The following is a 21,128-nucleotide window of genomic DNA, read 5'->3' as shown; positions in this document are numbered from 1 at the left end:
AGGAGCTTTGAAGCCGGCTTCATTCACGCGTCGTAGACGAACCACGACGCACGTTTCTTATTTTTCTTTTAAATAAACTATTGGTTCCGAGATGATAGATGTTCTCCACCTGTTATAGTTTATTTATTTACAAAAATCATTGACTTTTGTTGCGTATTCATGATGTGGGTTTTGTTTTTAGCCTCAATAATTGTGATTGCAGAGGCGGAAGATATAAAAATAAGTGATAAACAAAAATTAATATTTCGTAAGTGTTGTCCTGAAAATCAAAGTTTAATTAAAGTGACTGAAGTTAATGAGACACTTAGTGAACTATATGAGTGTCACGATGGTGTGATTTTAGAGGAAATTTATGGTATAGTAAGTGAACCCCTCTATGTCAGAAGTAGTGTGCTGGTCAAAAATGGTCTTCCTAAGGACTGTGATGAATTGCAAATGGTTACAGTAAGTATTGCCGAAACGGAAACATTGCCAAAGGAAAATATTTGCTATGACATGCTTGTTGCTGAAGTCGTTAATGGTACTTTAAAACAAAATGTACCGAAAACAGTCGCATTGTCTTGTAATCAAAGTGATAATGTAATCGTAAGTGAACCTAAATTAAAGATACACGCATTTCGTAAATGTTGTCCCAGAGGTCAGAGTTTTGACACAAAATACCACGAATGTCGACTAAATAATAAACAAAATAACAAAAATTGGTTACCTCATCAACTTGATTTAAGCTCTGGTCACATATATGAAACAGATTATGGTCTACCATGCAAATTTGATGAATACGCCGTGGAGTTATATGAAAGTGCCTTTATATTATCTGTAGAAGGCAGTACTTTATTTGCTTTAAGTAGAAGTGGAGAAAAAGACAGCAGGTTAATGCGAGGAGAATGGTGTATGGATCAAGAACATGGTACTCGTAGAGTCATAGCACAAGTTTGTACACGGAACTGCGATACGTTTAGCGCTTATTGTGTAAGAAAATGTTGTCCAGCTGGACAACATTTTAAACTTCGCCGCTGCGGGAGCTATGCTAGTGTATGTGTTCCAAATGAAGATGACGACGCTCGTTTTAATATTTCTACCTATTTAGACCCATTACAAAGAGAATATGAAAATATATTCGGTGAGTTAACCATCACACATAACATATACAATAAAAAAAAAAATATTTTTTAAATATATAGACCAGCGTTTGACTGCGATCTCACCTGATAGTAAGGGAAGATGCAGCCTAAGATGGTGCGCGCTTGCCTAGAAAATGCATCACTCTTGATTTGATAAACTATTTTCTTAATAAATAATTACAGATAAATGAATAATTGTTATTGGACTTCGTCACAGTTTAATTTTAAGAGTTAAAAATATATACTTCAATTGGGTTCGAATAGTATCATAATGAGAGAATATTTTTCTCTACAAAAGATTGTAGAGAAAAACCTTTTCTTTCACTATAAATTTAATTTTTAAGGTAGTTTACGAATCAAAATTTTGAGGTGTATATTTTTTTTAAATTAAGTGCTTAAGTGCTTAAATGTGATAAATGATACTTATGCAGTTGTATTTATCCTGAACCAAAAATTAAAATCTATATCATGTGATCATTTTTAATTTTTTTTTTGTTATAACTCTACCATGCACATAATATATTTGAATTTTAGCAAATAACGAAATTTTTTGGTTTCTGAAATTAATTTTTAAATTTCAATACAACCAATCGTACATAATTCACAAAGCACGGAAAATAGCATTAAATTGTGAGTGATTGGTTACTGACAAACGGGTAATTTAACCAATATCGATATTCACGAATGTTTTATTACTTTTCACAAAATAATATTTACGTAACCATAGCAGTTAGACGAATTTGAAGAAAACCAAAAAATCCTTTATTATTTTGATAGCACCACGTTAAAAACACACAATCATATCAAAAGGCACGGATTCATATTCCTTATAACTTATTGACATCAATTATTATTATTTTATTAGGTCGTACAATAAATTTCAAATCGTATAAACATAAGATATAGGCAAAATTAAATAAGTAAGAACTATAAATTTAAAGCCTTTGAATCGAAAAATGTCTGTGTGTTCATTATTTTTAATATTTTTTTATTTGCAATCGACAGTGTTTTTTAACAAAAAAAGAAAATATTTCTTAAAATCAAGACTCAGAACATTAAGATAAGAGTTATTAAACAAGCGAACTCTTCCGCTTTTTTATTTTATTGTGTTGATAATAGACAAGTTTCATATTCATATAGTTCTAAAAATGTTATTACAATAAATTATCTATATAATTGCAAATATATTACACAACATAAAGAGTTATTTTTAATTTTAGTTCAGGATTAAAGTGATAACCAATTGTCGCTTTTTGTTACGTTTAAAAAAGCCCAATGTAATTACAAGTAAACTTTTATAAAACTAGTTATAATAAAAGTATTTTTATCGATTTTCGGATGCCTGGATAACATTTTTTATAGAATGAAGTCGAATCGTTAATTTGGAGGTGATAAATAATTAATTTCTCTATTCCTTCTTGATAAATTATTAAGACGACCGCTCTAGTGTAATGGTGCGTGTGCCGTGTCGGCAGCGCCTAAACACAGACAGCCGCGGGTTCGATTCCCGCTTGCAGTAAATATTTGTGTTTATACAACTATTTATTTCTTGTCTGGTTGTTAGTCCTTGTGGAGCCTCGGAGAGCATGTTAAGCTGTCGGTCCCGGTTGTTATCATGTACACCCGATAGCGATCGTTACTTATAGTAGGTAATATATCCCCCAACCCGCATTGGAGCAGCGTGGTGAATAAAGCTCTGATCCTCCTACATGGGGAAAGAGACCTATGCTCAGCTGTGGGATATTACAGACTGAAGCGTAAATTAATTTGGTTTTAAGTCAAGTTTGTTTTATGTTCGAAAGTCTAGTGAGAAAATTTATAGCTTTTAATTTTATTAGTCCTTTAGATAGAATCTAATATTTAATCAAATATATATACCTATATACCTTATACAGCCAAGCTGTGATAGTCTGTGATAGTCAACATTTTGTTTAGGTACACGCAAAATATGAAATTAAAAAAAAAAACCGTTAAACACTTTTTAATATTTGTTTCAGACGTAATGGGTGTGAGAATAGGCTTGCAATGTCCCGCTGGGAGATACGGGCTTAATACGTCACTTCCTCAAGATCAGCATCATTTAACTCGTAATTCCTACCTGGAGACTCCTACGACTCTTACGCACAATTATTGTCTAGAGATGTTCGATCGGCGGGAATGCCCTGAACATAATGACGTCATCGTCAGTGGCGTTTTGTGCTTTTTGCCAGCCACACTAACTAAGGATTTTCGCGTTTCTTTTGTAGTAAGTATAATGGGTAAATATTTGATTGAATTTACTAATATACGATATATATATACAGTATGTCATATTATTGTATGCAACTAAGTATATCTTGTTTACGAGCTAACGTATTGCCATAAATTAATATTTTGTAAAATACACATCAATTTACTTGTAATTTGGCTGGCTTGTAGAAAACGTGAGTGGGCTACTCACGTTTTCTACTATATATATTAAGTAATTACTTTTTCTGTGTTTATTTTCTAAAAAAAGTTTATGGTTTACTATTGATAAAAGCAAATATTCGATTTCGATAGCTTTTGTTTCACTAACGACATATGGATAATAATGTTAAATTTATGAATCAGTTGCTCACTTCCGGACATTTACCACGTAACTCTCGATCTCTTGGAAATTTTTAAAATGCTTAGGAAAGGAAGCAATAAATGTTCTAATTATAAAATCTTCTAATTTGGATTTTCATTTTAATCTCCATTTTAAAATTTCATTTAATACCACCGTTCGGTAGTTTTAGCACGAAATAGTAACAAACATCAATCCGTCTTCCTTCAATCTTTCGCGTCCGTAATATTTATATTAACCACTTAGTAAAACCTTTTTTATAAATAGGAATATTTTTAGTTTAATTTTATATTGGCCTTGATAGATCTTCTTTGATATTATAAATTTACAATATTACATATTTACATAAAATCTAAAAGATGAGATATGATCACTAGATTTGAGCGAATTGTATAGTAATGTAGCGTATGTACATCTACAAAACATAAAACATACGGTCTGAATAAAAATCAAGTATAAATACTAACTAGCTGATTGTAACGTGGCCAAAAGTGTAGGTAAAAGTAATAGTTATTTGAAATTTGTTTCTTTTTTTTTTGAATCTATTACTTATTTATAAATTGCAAAAACGTAATTGAGGTAAAAAAGCTGGTACAGATTTTGTAATCGCCTTATATTTTGACTGTTTCTGTTTCTATATGTCTATTTTATCTTTTTTTTAAAGGAAAATCGTTTTGCGATGGTCATTGAACTTCTTTGAGGCCAGTTTTATTTATTTATTTTTCGTTTTTTTTTTCGTTTTGTTTCGCAGACATGCATTTCCAATTAATGTTTTAAATACAATTTCTTTTATGTCACTAAACATAAGTCTAAACCCCTCAGTCGTGTTTTACTTGTAACGTTGTGAATGGATCCTTCCAACGAGTCGAGAAATAATTTAAGTTTGTTACGATTTGTCATTTATTTATTTATTTACTTATTAAGGTTTGCTAACAGTTGTTACATTTATGATACATTACAATATTAATTTTAGCATATACTACATTTCTAAATGTACAACCATATTAAAGCAAACACAACATGCAAAGTTATCCTGTTAATGTAACAATAAAAGAGAACGATCTAACAGTAGCAACAACTCAGAAGAAAATAAGGCATTAAATTTAAAGATGATAATTTATTTTTTCTTTAAATTTTGTAGTGCCAAACAGTAACAACATATTATATTGGTCTAAATTACCATTAAATCTCTGAGTTATAATACTCCTTTTGACTTGTACTGTATTCGAATAAAAAATACGGTTGCCATGGGACAATACCAATTTCTAATATTTAACAGAATTCGAAGAGCTTTCATAAAAAGTAAATATGTTTTTAGATAATAACAATATCAAGCGTTTGTCTTGCATTGACCTTGATCGTGTACTCCGTCTTGCCGGAGCTGAGGAACCTGCATGGTCGCACTCTGATCTGTCACGTCAGCATGATGCTGCTCGCCTGCGCTTGCCTCGCCCGAGTACAGCACAGCGCCGTAGAGGACTATCGACTTTGTACACTATTGGGTAAGTTACTATAAATATTTTTTTTCAGTATAGTAAACTGTAGGGACAACCCTACACTGTTTATACTGTAGCAAGTTTAACTATGAATTAGAAAATTAGGGAGGTAAATATGATGCATTTATAGATAATTGGGACTAGGAATTGTGTATTAAAAGAGTTTGTTAATATTTTATCAAAATATTGCTTTAGAATTTATAAGCGGTGTTAAGATTGTGTAAACAACACTAACAGTGCAGGAAGTCTGCGGATGAAGTAGACAGCCCGACTTACCATTATGATGCAATTTTAGAAGATTGAAACATGAAAATGTAACAAGCGAGTTTATTTAAATACGTTTATTAAAATACGGTTTTAGAATTCACAAGCTGTGTTAAGATTTATGAATAGGATGCGTAATCTTAAAGCAAAGCAGCTGTTAAAACATTGTGTGAAGGGATAACAAAATAATAAGTGAAAATGGTTTTAATATTTTATTATAGGAATAAGCAATCTTTATTAAATGAAGTACAGAGCCTTCCTTTTCATTATTTAGAAACAAAAATATCTCTGTTTTACTTTCATGCTTTATTAATTCCAATAATCGTCATAAATTTGACATTAAATGGATTGGTTCATACCTGCATTATTTTCTTGTTTCTAGTAAGTATAATCTGCGACGACGATACGTGATTCTATCATTTTCCAAAAATATAGGTAAAGTATAGGTATATATGATGTAGTTAGTAGTTTGTCATTATTTTGTTCCATACAAAAATTTTGACCAACACGTTATTTCTTTGTTTTATATTTTAAACTCATGTGGTCATTACCATAACAACCTTAAGTATACTTCGATTTCGTTTAAATATTGAACTTGTTAGGATTGTCATATTTGCTATGACGCCATTTCGAAATAACTACATTAGCTTACAAACGTAACATTCAATGTACTCGTAATAATTTAAATTTAAGATTTTCTGCGCGCGTGTGAGGTAACGTCATATAAAATTGGCGACAATTTATTATGTCATATAAAAATAGTTAAAATATACGAGGATGAAGAATTTATATTTGTAACAAGTTTCAGTGCAGTTTTTACGAAATAATACTATCAACTATTTAAGAATTTCTTTTCAAAGTTATCAAATAGTGAAATTATATACCTAATGTATATATTACAACAAATTTAATCGCTGTGTGTCGATTAAGAATAATTGCGGCATATATAAGACAATGCAATTTTAATGCCATCTGCCGGTGAAGGCTCTGTTTTAGTAAAGGGGATAGAAACAATTGACTGAGCTAAATGTGACAAACAATTGTATATAAGTTCGCATGTTTTTACAAAAAAAAATTACATTATACTTTAGTTTTGGTTTTCTTAACATGAGATAGATGTGTAAAGCGAATAAAAATATATATTATAAATGTTTCTTGTGTTATTTTCGTATTAAAAGCGGCTATGTCATGTTGTTGTAAAATTAAAGGCACAAATTGTCGACACAATGAATGATATTTATATTTTTAACAATTTTTAGCTTATCACGTTTTCATGGTCTCAATGATGAATAATAGTCTTACAGTATGATATAACTCGCAATGTACGCGAAATAATTCTTGATAACACATAAAAATGCGTCAGATCTATATGTAGAGTCCCCTGAAATCATTCAGAGAGATTTATTTTTTACTTATTCAACGATGTGTATTTATATTTCATAAATGTATATGTAATGATTATACATATATATGTAAATATTATTACGTTAATAAAACAATAGATGCTACTTATGCTAGTAAATATGCGATTGAAATATATATATATATTAACGAATATTTAACAAGATGAAGTGCTTAAGATAAGTTCAATTTGATTTTAAATATTTAGTTCTTGAGTTGTAAATTGTAAATTTGTATAATATTGTAAAATATCGAGATAAATTATTATATATAATATATTTGATTTTACAGTTTGGTTATGGTTTGTTCATTGTTTGTTCAGGGTACGGCATATACTTTGGATTTGTTGCGGCGTTCTCTTGGCTCAACGTCATGTGCTTCGACATCTGGTACACATTTGGGTAAGATAAGTTTGCAATCTTAAGCTTGTAATGTAAACATTAATCTGAATAATCATAATCGCTTTTAAATACATTCAACAGAATTAATTTTAACTTCACATAGAAAAACTCAATTAATTTATGTTTAAAACGTATAGCTATTATTATATATATAAAACATATAGGTATTATTTATAGTTATCGATTGTTTATATTTTAACTTTTTAAGTTAATATTAAAGCTTTACTAGATATAATAATATTTTGTACGCGTATGATTATTGAAACAGCTTAGTGTTCGCTGTAATAGTATTTTAACTGAATACGCCCAACGTTCCTTAGTACGTAGCTTCAACGTAGAGATCAACGGTTCACGTTTTTTCTCCGTAAATTTTACGAAATTGTTAGCAATATAGTTAGTGATGTGTTTACGTTTGTCAGAGTCGTTTCTTAGTAAATCTGCAGAACTTCTTCATATGATAAGCGTATGCGATTTAATTATAGAATTATGAGACAGTGCAAATGTTAGAGTGCAAGTAATTTACATCAAGATCTAACACCTTAATATACTCAACGCTGCTTTGATTGCATCAATGTATTGTGTAAGCTGCAAGATGATTGAGCTATATAATATATACTGTATAGCTCAATAAGGTATATTATATATACTACAAAAAAAAAATCATAGCTCATCTTATTAGCATCAAGCTAAATTAGTTATGATTTTTTTTTGTACTTTTCATCTTCGGATTAGATTAACTATTTATCTAATGCAAAGAAGACATTTTGCTTTTGATCGTTCTAGCGGCACAAATATTACCTAAGTAATTGTGTCATCGATTCGTGCCCCCACTCCCTTAGTGCGAGATTCACGATAATCTGTTCTCACACCCTTGTGACTATGGTAGATCCACGCCTAGTACTAGACGAGACAAGTAAATGTACCTACTTACAAAATTAATAAATGTTTGACCGTTGCGTCTATAGCAATATGTTTAATGTTAACAGTCTTATTGATAAGAATCTGTGTCGAATACTAATATTACCGAGAAAATTAATCATAACATAATAAATACCCTTTGTGTATTTGTAGTGTTTGATTGGTTGCTTGTTTTTGATATAGCTTGCGTGTAGGTATATATATATATATATATATATATATATATATATATATATATATATATATATACAGGGTGTCCGGTAAAGAGTACGACAAAAAAAAGGGGGAGGTAGATGAAAGGCTGACCTACAACATATTAAAAAATAGCCCTAGTAAAAGTTTCACCGTTTTTAAGATATTAATTTTTTTGTACTTTTTTGGAAAAAAGACATTTTCTTATCTTTTTTTTGTTGCTGTGCCTAAAAAAAAACTACATATTGTTTTTATTTTTATGTCAAATACTCTCAAGCGGTTGATTTATTATTTCATGTATCATTTTCGGTAGACACAGTCATGGAACGTCGACAAAAGGAATTAATACTTTGTATTTTAGTTTTTGAAAATTGATTTACTCAACTTTGGTCTCCAGCCCTGAAAAAAAAATGTACTAGACTGCTACTGTCTATTGTAGAAATAAATTACCTGTTTTATTGGGAATTTAGAAAGGTATAACAATCGTACCTATTTTCAAAAGTAAAAAAGTTAGAGCATTTTTACTGCCGTAAGGGAGAGTTTACGAATAACGAGTAAATTTGATCAATAATTTAATTTCAATGTTTAGCAGTGTTATTACTGAAAACTTAAGTCAATTTAAGATTTCTTTGAGATTTAAGATAACATTTAATGTATTTTTGTTATTTTCGGTATTAAAAGTAATGAATTAAACGGTATATTACTCAAATGAATCAGTGCGCAGTGAATGTGCTCAAAAGAGTTTAGGTAACTAAAAGAAAAGTTAAATAAAACACACATTTAGTTACCTAAACTCTTTTGAGCACATTCACTGCGCACTGATTCATTTGAGTAATATACCGTTTAATTCATTACTTTTAATACCGAAAATAACAAAAATACATTAAATGTTATCTTAAATCTCAAAGAAATCTTAAATTGACTTAAGTTTTCAGTAATAACACTGCTAAACATTGAAATTAAATTATTGATCAAATTTACTCGTTATTCGTAAACTCTCCCTTACGGCAGAAAAAATGCTCTAACTTTTTTACTTTTGAAAATAGGTACGATTGTTATACCTTTCTAAATTCCCAATAAAACAGGTAATTTATTTCTACAATAGACAGTAGCAGTCTAGTACATTTTTTTTTCAGGGCTGGAGACCAAAGTTGAGTAAATCAATTTTCAAAAACTAAAATACAAAGTATTAATTCCTTTTGTCGACGTTCCATGACTGTGTCTACCGAAAATGATATTTGAAATAATAAATCAACCGCTTGAGAGTATTTGACATAAAAATAAAAACAATATGTAGTTTTTTTAGGCACAGCAACAAAAAAAAGATAAGAAAATGTCTTTTTTCCAAAAAAGTACAAAAAAATTAATATCTTAAAAACGGTGAAACTTTTACTAGGGTTATTTTTTAATATGTTGTAGGTCAGCCTTTCATCTAGCTCCCTCTTTTTTTTGTCGTACTCTTTACCGGACACCCTGTATATATATACAGTTTTTCTTGTTGCTCAATGAAGGTTGAATTTTTTGTATGAATGTAGGACCAACCAAATAATTGTAGTGACGAAGATAGTTTTACGATTTTATATTAACTTTATTCATTTACAAGATTATTTATTTACAAGACATTTACGGAAAAGTAGAAAGACGGAAAGAGAATTAAATCCGATTACACTGGCAGAAATATTTTCTAGTATTGGATGAAGCCAATTTTCGTCAATCGTAAATAAAACACTCATTAAGTATTTGCTTTAAAAATTACAAAACCAAAATTAAAATTATAGGTTATTTTCATAAATTTTAATGCAATGTCGTGAGGAGCTCATTTATATTCAGATATACATTATACACAGATATCCTTACAATAACATTACTTTTCTATGAATAAAATATCGCTACGAATTACACATATTCCATAGTTCTTCAACAAATAGTTTCTAAAATAATAATATTATATCTTAGTAGTTTTGTAAATGAGCAAGAAAAATAGAGGTAGTTACCAACATATGTAACTAGTCTGGCCATAAAAACTGTTACATCAAAACTTTTTATTTCAACTTTTTAATTATTTTGAAATTCGAACACGTATATTATTTTAAATTATAAACTTATTTCGATTTTGTGCCATTTCACATATTTTTTCGTGTTCAATATCAAATTACAATATGGAATGGGGTGTTAATAATAGGATTGCAGTGATCGCCTTGCACAAAGTGGATATGGAGCTGTCGATCATATTCCAGACACTTCAAAAGCTTGGTATCAGCCGTATGTTCGTGTATCGTACTATCAACAGATACAGCAACACTTCGTCTGTCGAAGACCAGAAAAGATCGGGGCGGCCACGTGTTGTTAGAACTACAAAGGCTGTTAATGCTGTTAAAGCCAGAATTCGTCGAAACCTCATTAGGAACCCCATTTTAACTGAGGTAGGGCACAGCAGGAATTTCCTGCTCAAAATATGGAGCAGCCCGACTGGGGTAATACCTCGACCTTACAGAAGATCACAGCAAAATAATACTGTTTTCAAGCAGTATTGTGTTCCTGTTGGTGAGTAAGGTGACCAGAGCTCCTGGGGGGATTGGGGATTGGGTCGGCAACGCGCTTGCGATGCTTCTGGTGTTGCAGGTGTCTATAAGCTACGGTAATCGCTTACCATCAGGTGAGCCGTGCGCTTGTTTGCCGACCTAGTGACATAAAAAAAAGAAAAAAAGGAAGCAAAAAATCTTATCGCGAGAAATGAAGATTCCCGCTAGGACTCTGTCGCGTATTATAAAACAAGACCTGAAGCTCGGTGCTTATCGCCGATATACAGGACATGCCCTAAATCAATCTTTACAATTAAAGAGAGTGGATCGATCAAAACGCCTTCCGTCGCGATACGCAGGTGAAAGGCACAGAAATATCCTCTTTACCGATGATTATTGATACATTTTTGTGAAAAAGGAGTGAAAACGTCAGCCAAAGTGTAGCAAGATAAAGTCTTGGATCATGTTGTGAAACCTCTCAGCAATACATTTTTTAAAAATATACCGCGGACCTTCCAGCAGGACTCTGCGCCTGGCTTGAAACCAACGTTCCAGACTTTATAAGAATTGAAGACTGGTCCTTATCTAGCCCAGACCTCAACCCTGTAGACTTCAAATTTGGTCAGTTTTAGAGGACATTGCCTGCTCTAAACGACACGGCGACATTGAGTCTCTTAAAAAATCTTTGGAGCAAGCAGGGGCGAAATTTCCCTTGGAAACAGTGCGTAAATCCATAGATTCGAGGCCAAACAGATTAAAGGCCTGTACAAAAGCTAAAGGTGGCCATTTCAAATAAAATATTTTTTTATTTTTTGCTGAGACGTTAACAAATATGTAGGTATAAATTTTAATAATATAACATTACTTCATTGAAAAAAAATGCATTTTCATTTGTAACAGAACTTATGGCTGGACTAGGTACAAGTTTTATAGTAAGACGCTAATATAAATGATAATTGTTGAAATGATAAATAACATATTACATAACATGCGTATAGTATATAACGAATAAAAATACATCCCTTTAAAAGTGTTCAAGTTTGGAAGTATACAATACAATAGGTACATAAAATAATGGTTTCATTATTTTATTAAATATAAGGTTTTACTTGATTTAAGAAATAGGTATTTAGTACGTACATAAGGTTATGTAAATACATGTAATATGTATGTAAATAATTGGCGGATATGTTCCATACCATAAGTAACGATCGCTATCAGATATTTATGATAACAACCGGGACCGATAGCTTAACGTGCTCTCCGAGTCACGGTGGGGAGACCCACAAGGACAGGCATCCAAACCGAAAAGAAATATTTGTACGTATACAAATATCCAGCCTGAGCGGGAATCGAACCCGCAAAACTTCGGTGTTTTATGCGACTATACGCATCACTACACTAGAGTGGTTGTTAAATAACATTACCTCATTCAGGTCATTCATATATACATTCATTTATTATACACACACATACATCAGCCTATCGCAGTCCACTGCTCCGCATAGGCCTCTGCAAGTTTGCGCTAAAAATGGCGTGAACTCACGTGTTTTGTCCATAGCCACCACGCTGGGCAGGCGGATTTTTGACCGCAGGGCTGGCTTTGTCGCACCGAAGACGCTGCTGCCCGCCTTCGGTTTATGTATTTCAAAGCCAGCAGTTGGATGCAGCAGTTGGATGCTTATCCCGCCATCGGTCGGCTTTAGTCGCCTCTTACGACACCCAGGGAAAGAGAGGGGGTGACTATATTCTTTGCTGCCGTAACCACATAGCCTATATATTTATTATAATCAACCAATATTTGTAAAAAATAAAGGCATTTTCCTGTTTTAATTAATCAATTTAAATTTCGAATTTATTAACATTACATTTTTACATTACATTTTTAAATAGGCATCGTATCGTATAGATTATTAGTAACATAAGTCTACTCTTTAAGGAATTGCGTGTTCGTACATAAAAAGTTAAATATTAGAATTCATAATCTCTACCGATTTTTCTTGGTCTTTTTCTGTGCTTCAATAACAAAGATTTCTTTCGAAACTGACTGCATTCAATATTATTACAAAATTAAATATAATTAACTTTTTATTATTATTATTATTTATACTTTATTGTACATCACAAATATATTACAAACAAAGCATAAAGATAGTTACAGACAGGGAAGTACAATGGCCGGACTTATGGCTAATTAGCCATTTCTTCCAGACAACCCATACATAGAAAGGAAACTTATTATCTAAATTGGGTAGGTGGTGTAGATGTATAATAAACTTACATACAAATGTCTACATTAAAATACTTATAATAAAATAAAGAATTTATTATTATTATTAGCACTTTTTAAACAGTTATAAGGGTATTTAGATCTTATGAATTCGTTATTTTCCGTTAAACCTGGTGTGTTTAAAAGTAAAAAATGAGCCATAATTTTTACATAAATATATAATTTGGTGCCGAAAAACACGACGGACATTTACATAACAAACACATATTAATTAAACGTAAAAAATTAGCTAAATATTGAAGTTGACGTAGTAAAAGACGAACTCACCTTACATATTAGCCATAAAATGGGCGTGACTCTAAAAGCTCTAATTAACAAACGTCAGTGCCAGTGGGGAATTATAGGATATTACTACATGTTTATTTGAATAGGTCAAATAAAACGTCGAGCTAAAATTAAATCATGTTTGACACATGGAAATTTGTATCATAAAATTAATAAATGCTAAAACATTTGGTGTATGTTAACGTTCGTGTTTAATTGTTTACAGTAGCGATACCTTCAATGTGAATATTCAGGTAATGTTGTTCTCGTTCAATGCTGCTCTTTCGTAACAGCATAATAGATCAAAATAAAAATACAGTGTAAAAATAAGAAGTACGATGTTTTTTATAAGTACGGATAACGGAATGTAAGTTCCGATATGCCTCAAAATTATTTGGATCCATTGGTTGGTTGGTGTTGGTGTTGGAATGGTTACATTGTTTTTTAAAATAATTAGTAAAGCGACAAATATTATTTAAAATTCCATTTTTATTGTGACTGATCGATAGTTATAATTAACCAATAAGCAAAAGTGCTACTTTATCTACACTTCGTTATCGCTTATTTGTCCACTATCAGATAATAATCTCAAAGCTTTCCGTATCATTTAGTGGTTAATATCCGTAAACTGTGGGGGAAGGTAGTAAAAATATATTGATGTGATACAGCCTTTGGTACAATTTATAGCATTACCATATATTTTCATTAAATTCCATCTTTCTTTCATTTCTTCATTAAATTCCTTAAAACCATACAACAAAACATTATCTAACCTTAATACAAAGCCTTAAGTTAAATTATACCTAGTTAAGGTCCTGAAATATGTATACAATATTAGAGGTATTAAATCGATATTTTTTTATTTGTGTACGAGTATAACCACTAAACCACACAGAACTTTAACCGTATTATTCCAATTTTCATAAATTTCTTTTAATTAAGTAGAGCGAGGGTATTCAAATTTTGTACCAAACGATGTTGAAGAATAATGTCACGGAAAAGAAGTAGGTACACATTATACGATATGGAAATCAGGGAATTTATTACTTGTTGTTGTTTTGCTGTTTACGAATGTTCCTTAACGATTTTTATTCCATTAAGCATATCTTTGAATTGGGTTATCAGAAAAAAAATAGAAAAAACAAGCTTAAAAAACAAATGTTCATTGGGTTATCTGAAGTCAAATTGCTATATAAAGACAGGAGTTACTTAATTGTTCACCTGCTTAATTTATTAAGTTAATTCCTTTTTTTTAAATCGATTCAGATTATATACCATAAATAAGAATACTTAAAAATCTAAAATTCGTTTAAGGCGTAGTGTTAATATTAGGGATTTTCGACCAACTTAAAACTTCTTATTAAAGTAGGTAGTCATTGTGAATTAAAAAAGTTAAGTTAAATCACATCATCATCATTACGGTAAATAATTACCATTAATTATGTTGACAATAATGTGTATAAAAGTATCTATATTTGAACAAGGAAAAAAATTTAACACTTAGAAAAATAATAAATAAATTAATATCTTATCAACATACAACACGGTCATCGGTTCCTGAAGTAAGAAACTTAATGCTTGTATTACAGGTAACAGCCGACTGTTATAATTATATTTATTTTTTTGATAAATAAACATAGAAATAATACATGTTTAAATACAAATAACACAAAATATAATAACAAACAACGATAAAACCAATAAGAAGAAAGTTTTCAATATTTGCACATCGTTGCATTTTTAAAATGCTTGAAACATTTTGTATGTACAAAAACCTAACAATATGTGTTGCTATATTAAGCTTTGTGCCTGCTATTTCGAGGTTACGTCACAAACTCTGGTAGTTCATTAATTACAAAAAAAATATATATTCATCTAACGCTTGCGTAAACTGATGGTTATTTCTGCTTATACGTTTGTGAATATTTTGTCGGTATTCATTGCTTACTCCCGTTAGACACGGGGAAATATAGACGTTTACTATTTTTGTATTCTTGTTTAAAGATTTCAATGGTGAAGTTAATTTCACAATGTATTAATCTAGTATTTTTGTTGTGAGTCAAGATATTTGATGACTATCAAAATTCATATAAGCGCTTAATTGAAATTGTTTCCTCATTTTATATTTATTATATACCGTATGATTGTTAGTAACAAAAATAATGTAATTCCTATATACGTACATCGTTAACTATTCTTTGCGGTAAGGGAGAACGAGGAGAGTTATAATAGTTTTCATAACTTTAGAAATAAACGATATATGTCTTTCATACTAAAAGAAACTTATTTAATTAACTAACAAATGAGCACAATAAATAGTGCCGATATTTCCTTTGTATCTATAAAAAGTCAAGTTGATGGCAACTGGTGACTTTGTTTTAACTTTTCTTGCTCTCCCCTATAAAACTACATTAATGGTATTGGTTACAAAGGTATTACTTAAATTAATTAAAATTTATGGATGAATAACATATAATTCATTCATAAGAATAATCTATTATTCATACGTATAAATTTCTCTGCTTTGTGTTGTATGTAAATATTTTTCATTTTTATTTATTTACTTAGTTTTTCATTTTCTTTGAAACAAAATAGATATTATAAATGTAAATTATTAAAAGCACAAAATGGGTTCGGGCGATTTTACGTGACTTATAACATGATGTCAACAGCAGGTCGTAACCTTCCACAAGAAACGCAATAATATTTTCCGAACTCCTATTGATTGAAATGATAATTGTAACTCGTACCATGTTCAAATCAAAGAAACAATCTTATAATATTAGTTCTTCGTGTAGATGAAAAACTAATATTATGTATTGTGACATTTTAGGAGCGTTCGCACAGTTCAGCCTCTTCGCAAATCCGCGTCAGAACGACGAAGGTTTTTGTGGTATTCTCTCTACGCGTGGAGTATCGCAGTGATGCTTACCCTGACGATGTTCCTTTTGGATAGATATCCTATTTCTGCAGTTTTGGACGCCAATATTGGAAACGGTGCTTGCTGGTTTGGATCAGGTATTTTTTTTAAAGAATAATAAATAAGAAAAGATATTAACGTTTACACATGAAGTATTACGTAGTAGATAGAAAATCCATTGACGTCAATTATGAGTTCCACGCAAAAATTACATTGACAACATTTTAATTATTTATTATTTCACAATATTTAAATATTATTATTAATATTAACGGATAGAATGGAAGTTATATGTGAATAAAATAATTGCATGACAGAATAATGTTGGACAGTGTCATAGAAAGGTGCTTTAATTATTATAATTAATTGACAACTACTTATTTATTAGATATTTTCGTATACAATATACATACAAACTAATCACAAAAAAAGGATTTACTACGTTTATTAAGTACGCATTAAAGAGCTAGAGTTATTACTTTTACATGTTTTTGTTATTTTTAATTTTGTGTTTTTTTTTTTAGTTCAAAACACGCAATCGGATTGGCCACACTATATATTTTTTGTGGTACCGATGGGTATTGTAACCTGTGTTAATTTTATACTGTGGTTGCTCACGTCTCGTCACTGCGCCCAAGTTAAATCCGAAGTCCATCGCCTTCAAGCTGGTTCAGTTGGAGATCGTGCAAAGCGGAGATTCAGAATTGACAGGGCAAAGTATGAATATATTTTATTAAACAATGGAAATCACATATATTTTACTGACAGAGGAATATCCTTACCTTTGTCGGGATACTAATATACTTTAAATTATATTATAGTATAGTATAGTATGTATTAGATAGCTTTGGATTACGTAAGCTTTCCTATTCCGTAACTGTTTGTTAGGAAACTATATGAACGGCAAATGCTAAAATGCTAAAGTACAAGATGTTTATATTATCACGGATTACCGTGATACCATGATAATTAATATCTCATGAATTATAATCTATTGCTTGAGATATATTGCACCACGTCGTAACGCTAGGCTCATCTATTTAGACGACAAATAGGGTAACGGGATGTGCCAAAAAAATCTTGACGGATGGTCTCTCAAGTTGTTTTTTTGTCGTAATAGATATAATATTACAAACTAGCGATGCGCCGCAGTCTTGCACGGGTAGAATGAATATAAGCAGAGGAGATGGACGCTAAGCGAGTTATGTTTGAAATATTTTCACGCGCGTTATTTTTATTTCGATAAATAATAATAATAATAATTTATTTGTAATAATTTCTTTGTTTTGCACCAAATACTTTTATAATTTCTTAATAAGTAAAGTATCAATGAGATGTGTATAAAATGCTTAACCAAATTACCTAACGTATTTAAGTTGATAAGGATTAATACTGTATCCTCCTAAATAACTTTTCAATTACCGCATTGTAGGTGTGTGACCGTTTTTTATATGTTATGGGTATAGTGAGCTATCGTGACTTATCTGTAGACTCTGTAGTCCTATAAACGAAATAATTACACCTAACATTGTTTCTTAACATCTCAGGTTTTCGATTAAAACTCCCAGGCGGTTGATATATTTCTACATTTACAACTAATATCGTCATACATTAACCAATTTGTACTCAAACCTTTCTCACAAATCACTATCTTGGTGAAAACACTATGAAGTCTGTTTAGTAGTTGTTAAGTTATCGCAAGCAGACAGATGCGATGGAAACAATATCGCATTAATTTACTTTATTTGAAGTTGGTATTATTCGTGTTATATTGTATCGCGTCGCTTGCTAAAGACAGTCCAAGATTTCGTAACTATCTACTGATGAACAATGAACTGTTATTTCCTTTAAGGTGAAGGACAGTTCAACAACGTACAATGACCGTAGCCTAAATAAATTGTGCCTGCTACGATAAGTGATATAAGTCGAGTACTACAGTCTTTTTTTGTGATGTGATCATGGGCATTATCAAAAATAAATAAAGAATTTTTTGGTTTAATTTAAATTCGTTTACCTGCTATAGTTACGAAAATAATTTTTAGTACTAAGTAATATAACTGTAATAAAAAATTCGTGAATATCGATATTTGTCAAGTTGTATCCGCTTGTCAGTAATCAATTATTCTAAGTATGCAACGCAATTTTTTGTGCTTGTAATTTATGTGTGATTGTATTTCATCTCACATTTATTTTTCAATGCGTCTTTCGTGAATACTGATGTAACTAGAGTTATTCCCTTTTTGAAGCTAAAACTTTCGTAAAGTGGTAAAATTTTAGGTAAATTATGTGAATAGACGAGTGATAAATAAAAAATAATAAATCTAAACAGTATCTTTATTTTGTGATTGAGGAAAATTGCGTTAAATTCATTATATAATATTCTAGAATTTAGGCAAAGCTAAGTTACAGATAGGAAAAGTAATTTAACTGTACGAGTATCATTTATCACATAATTGTAGTACTTAATGAATGAAAAAAAAGTTCAACTCGAAAGTTTTTTTTTTGTATTTTCATTTAAAAATTAAATACATATGTATAAATACTGAAACAGGATGGTTTAATCTACAAAAACCAAAGTTGATTCTATTTCACGAATTAGAATTTTTTAAATCATTTTTTGGTTTTCTGTAAATGGTTATAATGTAATGAAGATTTGACTTACCTATATCACTTGTCACAGGAGGCACAGAATTTAATTTGGTACGATCATTAATACAAATAGATTGTATTAATTTATAATTGATTAAAAGGTACAAATTACGTTCTTTTTAAAGAAAAAAATATTAATAAAAAGTTACATAATTCACGTTTGATTTAATATGAAATAAATTACTACAAACTTATATTAACTCTATAGAGACATAACTAGTCTAAATTGGTACTAAAACAGTTTAACAGTTTATTATTATTGGTCTCTGCGTTCGTTAAATGGATTTTATGGACAAATAATAAATGTTACTCTTAGTTTAATGTATATTGTATAATAATATTAATGTGGTGGGTTTGTTTGAGTGTAAAAACAATGTTTTATGTAAAACAATCAAAAACATATTATATAGGTGTCCGTACATATGTTTGTATTGCAGTTGAAGATTTTGTTATAAATAGAATTGTAAAAAGCTTAATTCGATTGACTGTATCATGAGCAATATTATTTTTACAGATACATTCTCACCGGAAAGTTATGGGTAGTCATGGGAGCGGGATGGATTTCCGAACTTCTTTCCACAATAGTCTCTGAACCGCAGTGGCTATGGAATATCGTCGACCTTTTTAATGAGTTGCAAGGAGTTTTTATATTTTTAATCCTAGTGGTCAAGCCAAAGCTGTATTATCTTATCCGAAAACGAATCGGTGAGTACGAGTTTTGTAATTTATTTATAGGTACCAGAAATATTTATCAGTCTAGTATAAAATTGTTTGAGTTGTTAAATATAGAGGAAAATTTATTTTCTATCCGAGTTTTAAATCGAATATTATGCTGTTATGCAATACAAGCAATTAAGCAATTAAAAGTCTATATTGAAGTCTAATACGTAGTTATACACGTAGTCTATTGTACTGTTTTGATTAATAGCAATTTTACACGTCGAGTTTTGCAGTGATGTAATTTACTAATATTACACGGTACTAAGCTTAAATGCCAGCAACATAATACATTTATTAGTTACATTTTTATATCGTGACTGTATTTTAATTTACTCATTAAGGGTATATTTTCTCCAGTTCCAGGTTATTCTCGGACTCCGATTGATACAAGTATATCTTAGTATTATTATGTGTCGTATTTTGTTATTAACAATACTAGTTATGACGTTGTATGTAGATGTGTAACAACATTTTATTTTCTTTTCATTTATTTGCGGCAAATATTTTTTTATTCACATGCTATCTGTGTCACCTCCTTTTTTGCTATTTACATAAAAATAAAACCACAAGAGGCTATTTGTTTAACACAATAACGCAGAGACATATCATTGATTACAATGATAGGTTAATCAGACTACAGTTTATCTAACGCAATGACATTAATAACAAATACGATGACAACTTACTGATACTGCTAACTGATACCACTTCGCATTTAAGTAGGTTTTCATGTGCATGATATGTTTTCTCCTATTTATTTATATTTATGTTGTCATATAAACACATACTTAAACTACATAAACTTACTAATATATATCACAGGATTGGAGAAGCCGGATGCACAGAACAATGCTGCTTCATCAGGTCGGACTTCATCAACTTTCCTGTCGAGAACTATCAGTTCAGACGAGCGTACCAACATGCGGATATCGTTACCTAATAACATCAAGCAACCTTAAATATATAATTTTACTGACGTTTGAGCGCTTAATACATGACACTTTGTAGGTCATAAGTATATAAATAATAGCATGATATATTTTAGTAAATAATTTTCTAATTAGTCATTCATAGCTATGATCTGCTTTGTGTTTTTTGATCGTCTAATTTTGCAAAATGGGCGATTTGTAAATCATGCTAAATTGTTTCCTTTGTATGAGGTGTTTGCTTAAATGCGTGATAATATAATTCCAAAAGATGATTATTTGATTACAAAAATTTGTTAGATTGGTCTACGATTTGAGTATAGTAGGTATATGGAATTATTTCATTCCTAATTTTCGTATTTAACTTTAGAGTATGTTAGAATTTACTCGTAGTTTAAGTAAATAGGCAAAGTATCAAGATATGCTATTTATATACGATTAATAATAACTTAATTAA

General features: G+C 30.4%; 1 protein-coding gene across 1 annotated transcript; it reads left to right on the top strand.

The window, feature by feature from the left end:
• Positions 1-162: 162 nt before the first annotated feature.
• Positions 163-20,704, top strand: LOC123669760 (probable G-protein coupled receptor Mth-like 3). Its single transcript, XM_045603351.1, has 9 exons — positions 163-1,120; positions 3,119-3,366; positions 5,027-5,210; positions 7,192-7,270; positions 16,290-16,474; positions 16,901-17,093; positions 19,540-19,730; positions 20,109-20,135; positions 20,568-20,704. The coding sequence occupies exons 1-9, from the start codon at positions 163-165 to the stop codon at positions 20,702-20,704; spliced, it is 2,202 nt and encodes a 733-aa protein (XP_045459307.1).
• Positions 20,705-21,128: the final 424 nt, after the last annotated feature.

The sequence above is a fragment of the Melitaea cinxia genome, chromosome 3, assembly GCF_905220565.1.
Source record: "Melitaea cinxia chromosome 3, ilMelCinx1.1, whole genome shotgun sequence".
NCBI lineage: Eukaryota > Metazoa > Arthropoda > Insecta > Lepidoptera > Nymphalidae > Melitaea > Melitaea cinxia.
The sequence above is the reverse complement of the archived record's forward strand: the minus strand, read 5'-3'. Positions and strand labels throughout refer to the sequence as shown.

Coding starts and splice junctions, on each gene's coding strand:
- LOC123669760 (XM_045603351.1), top strand. CDS start 163: ATGTGGGTTTTGTTTTTAGCCTCAATAATTGTGATTGCAGAGGCGGAA. Junction 7,271..16,289: donor GACATCTGGTACACATTTGG/GTAAGATAAGTT, acceptor GTGACATTTTAG/GAGCGTTCGCACAGTTCAGC. Junction 20,136..20,567: donor TCGGACTCCGATTGATACAA/GTATATCTTAGT, acceptor TATATATCACAG/GATTGGAGAAGCCGGATGCA.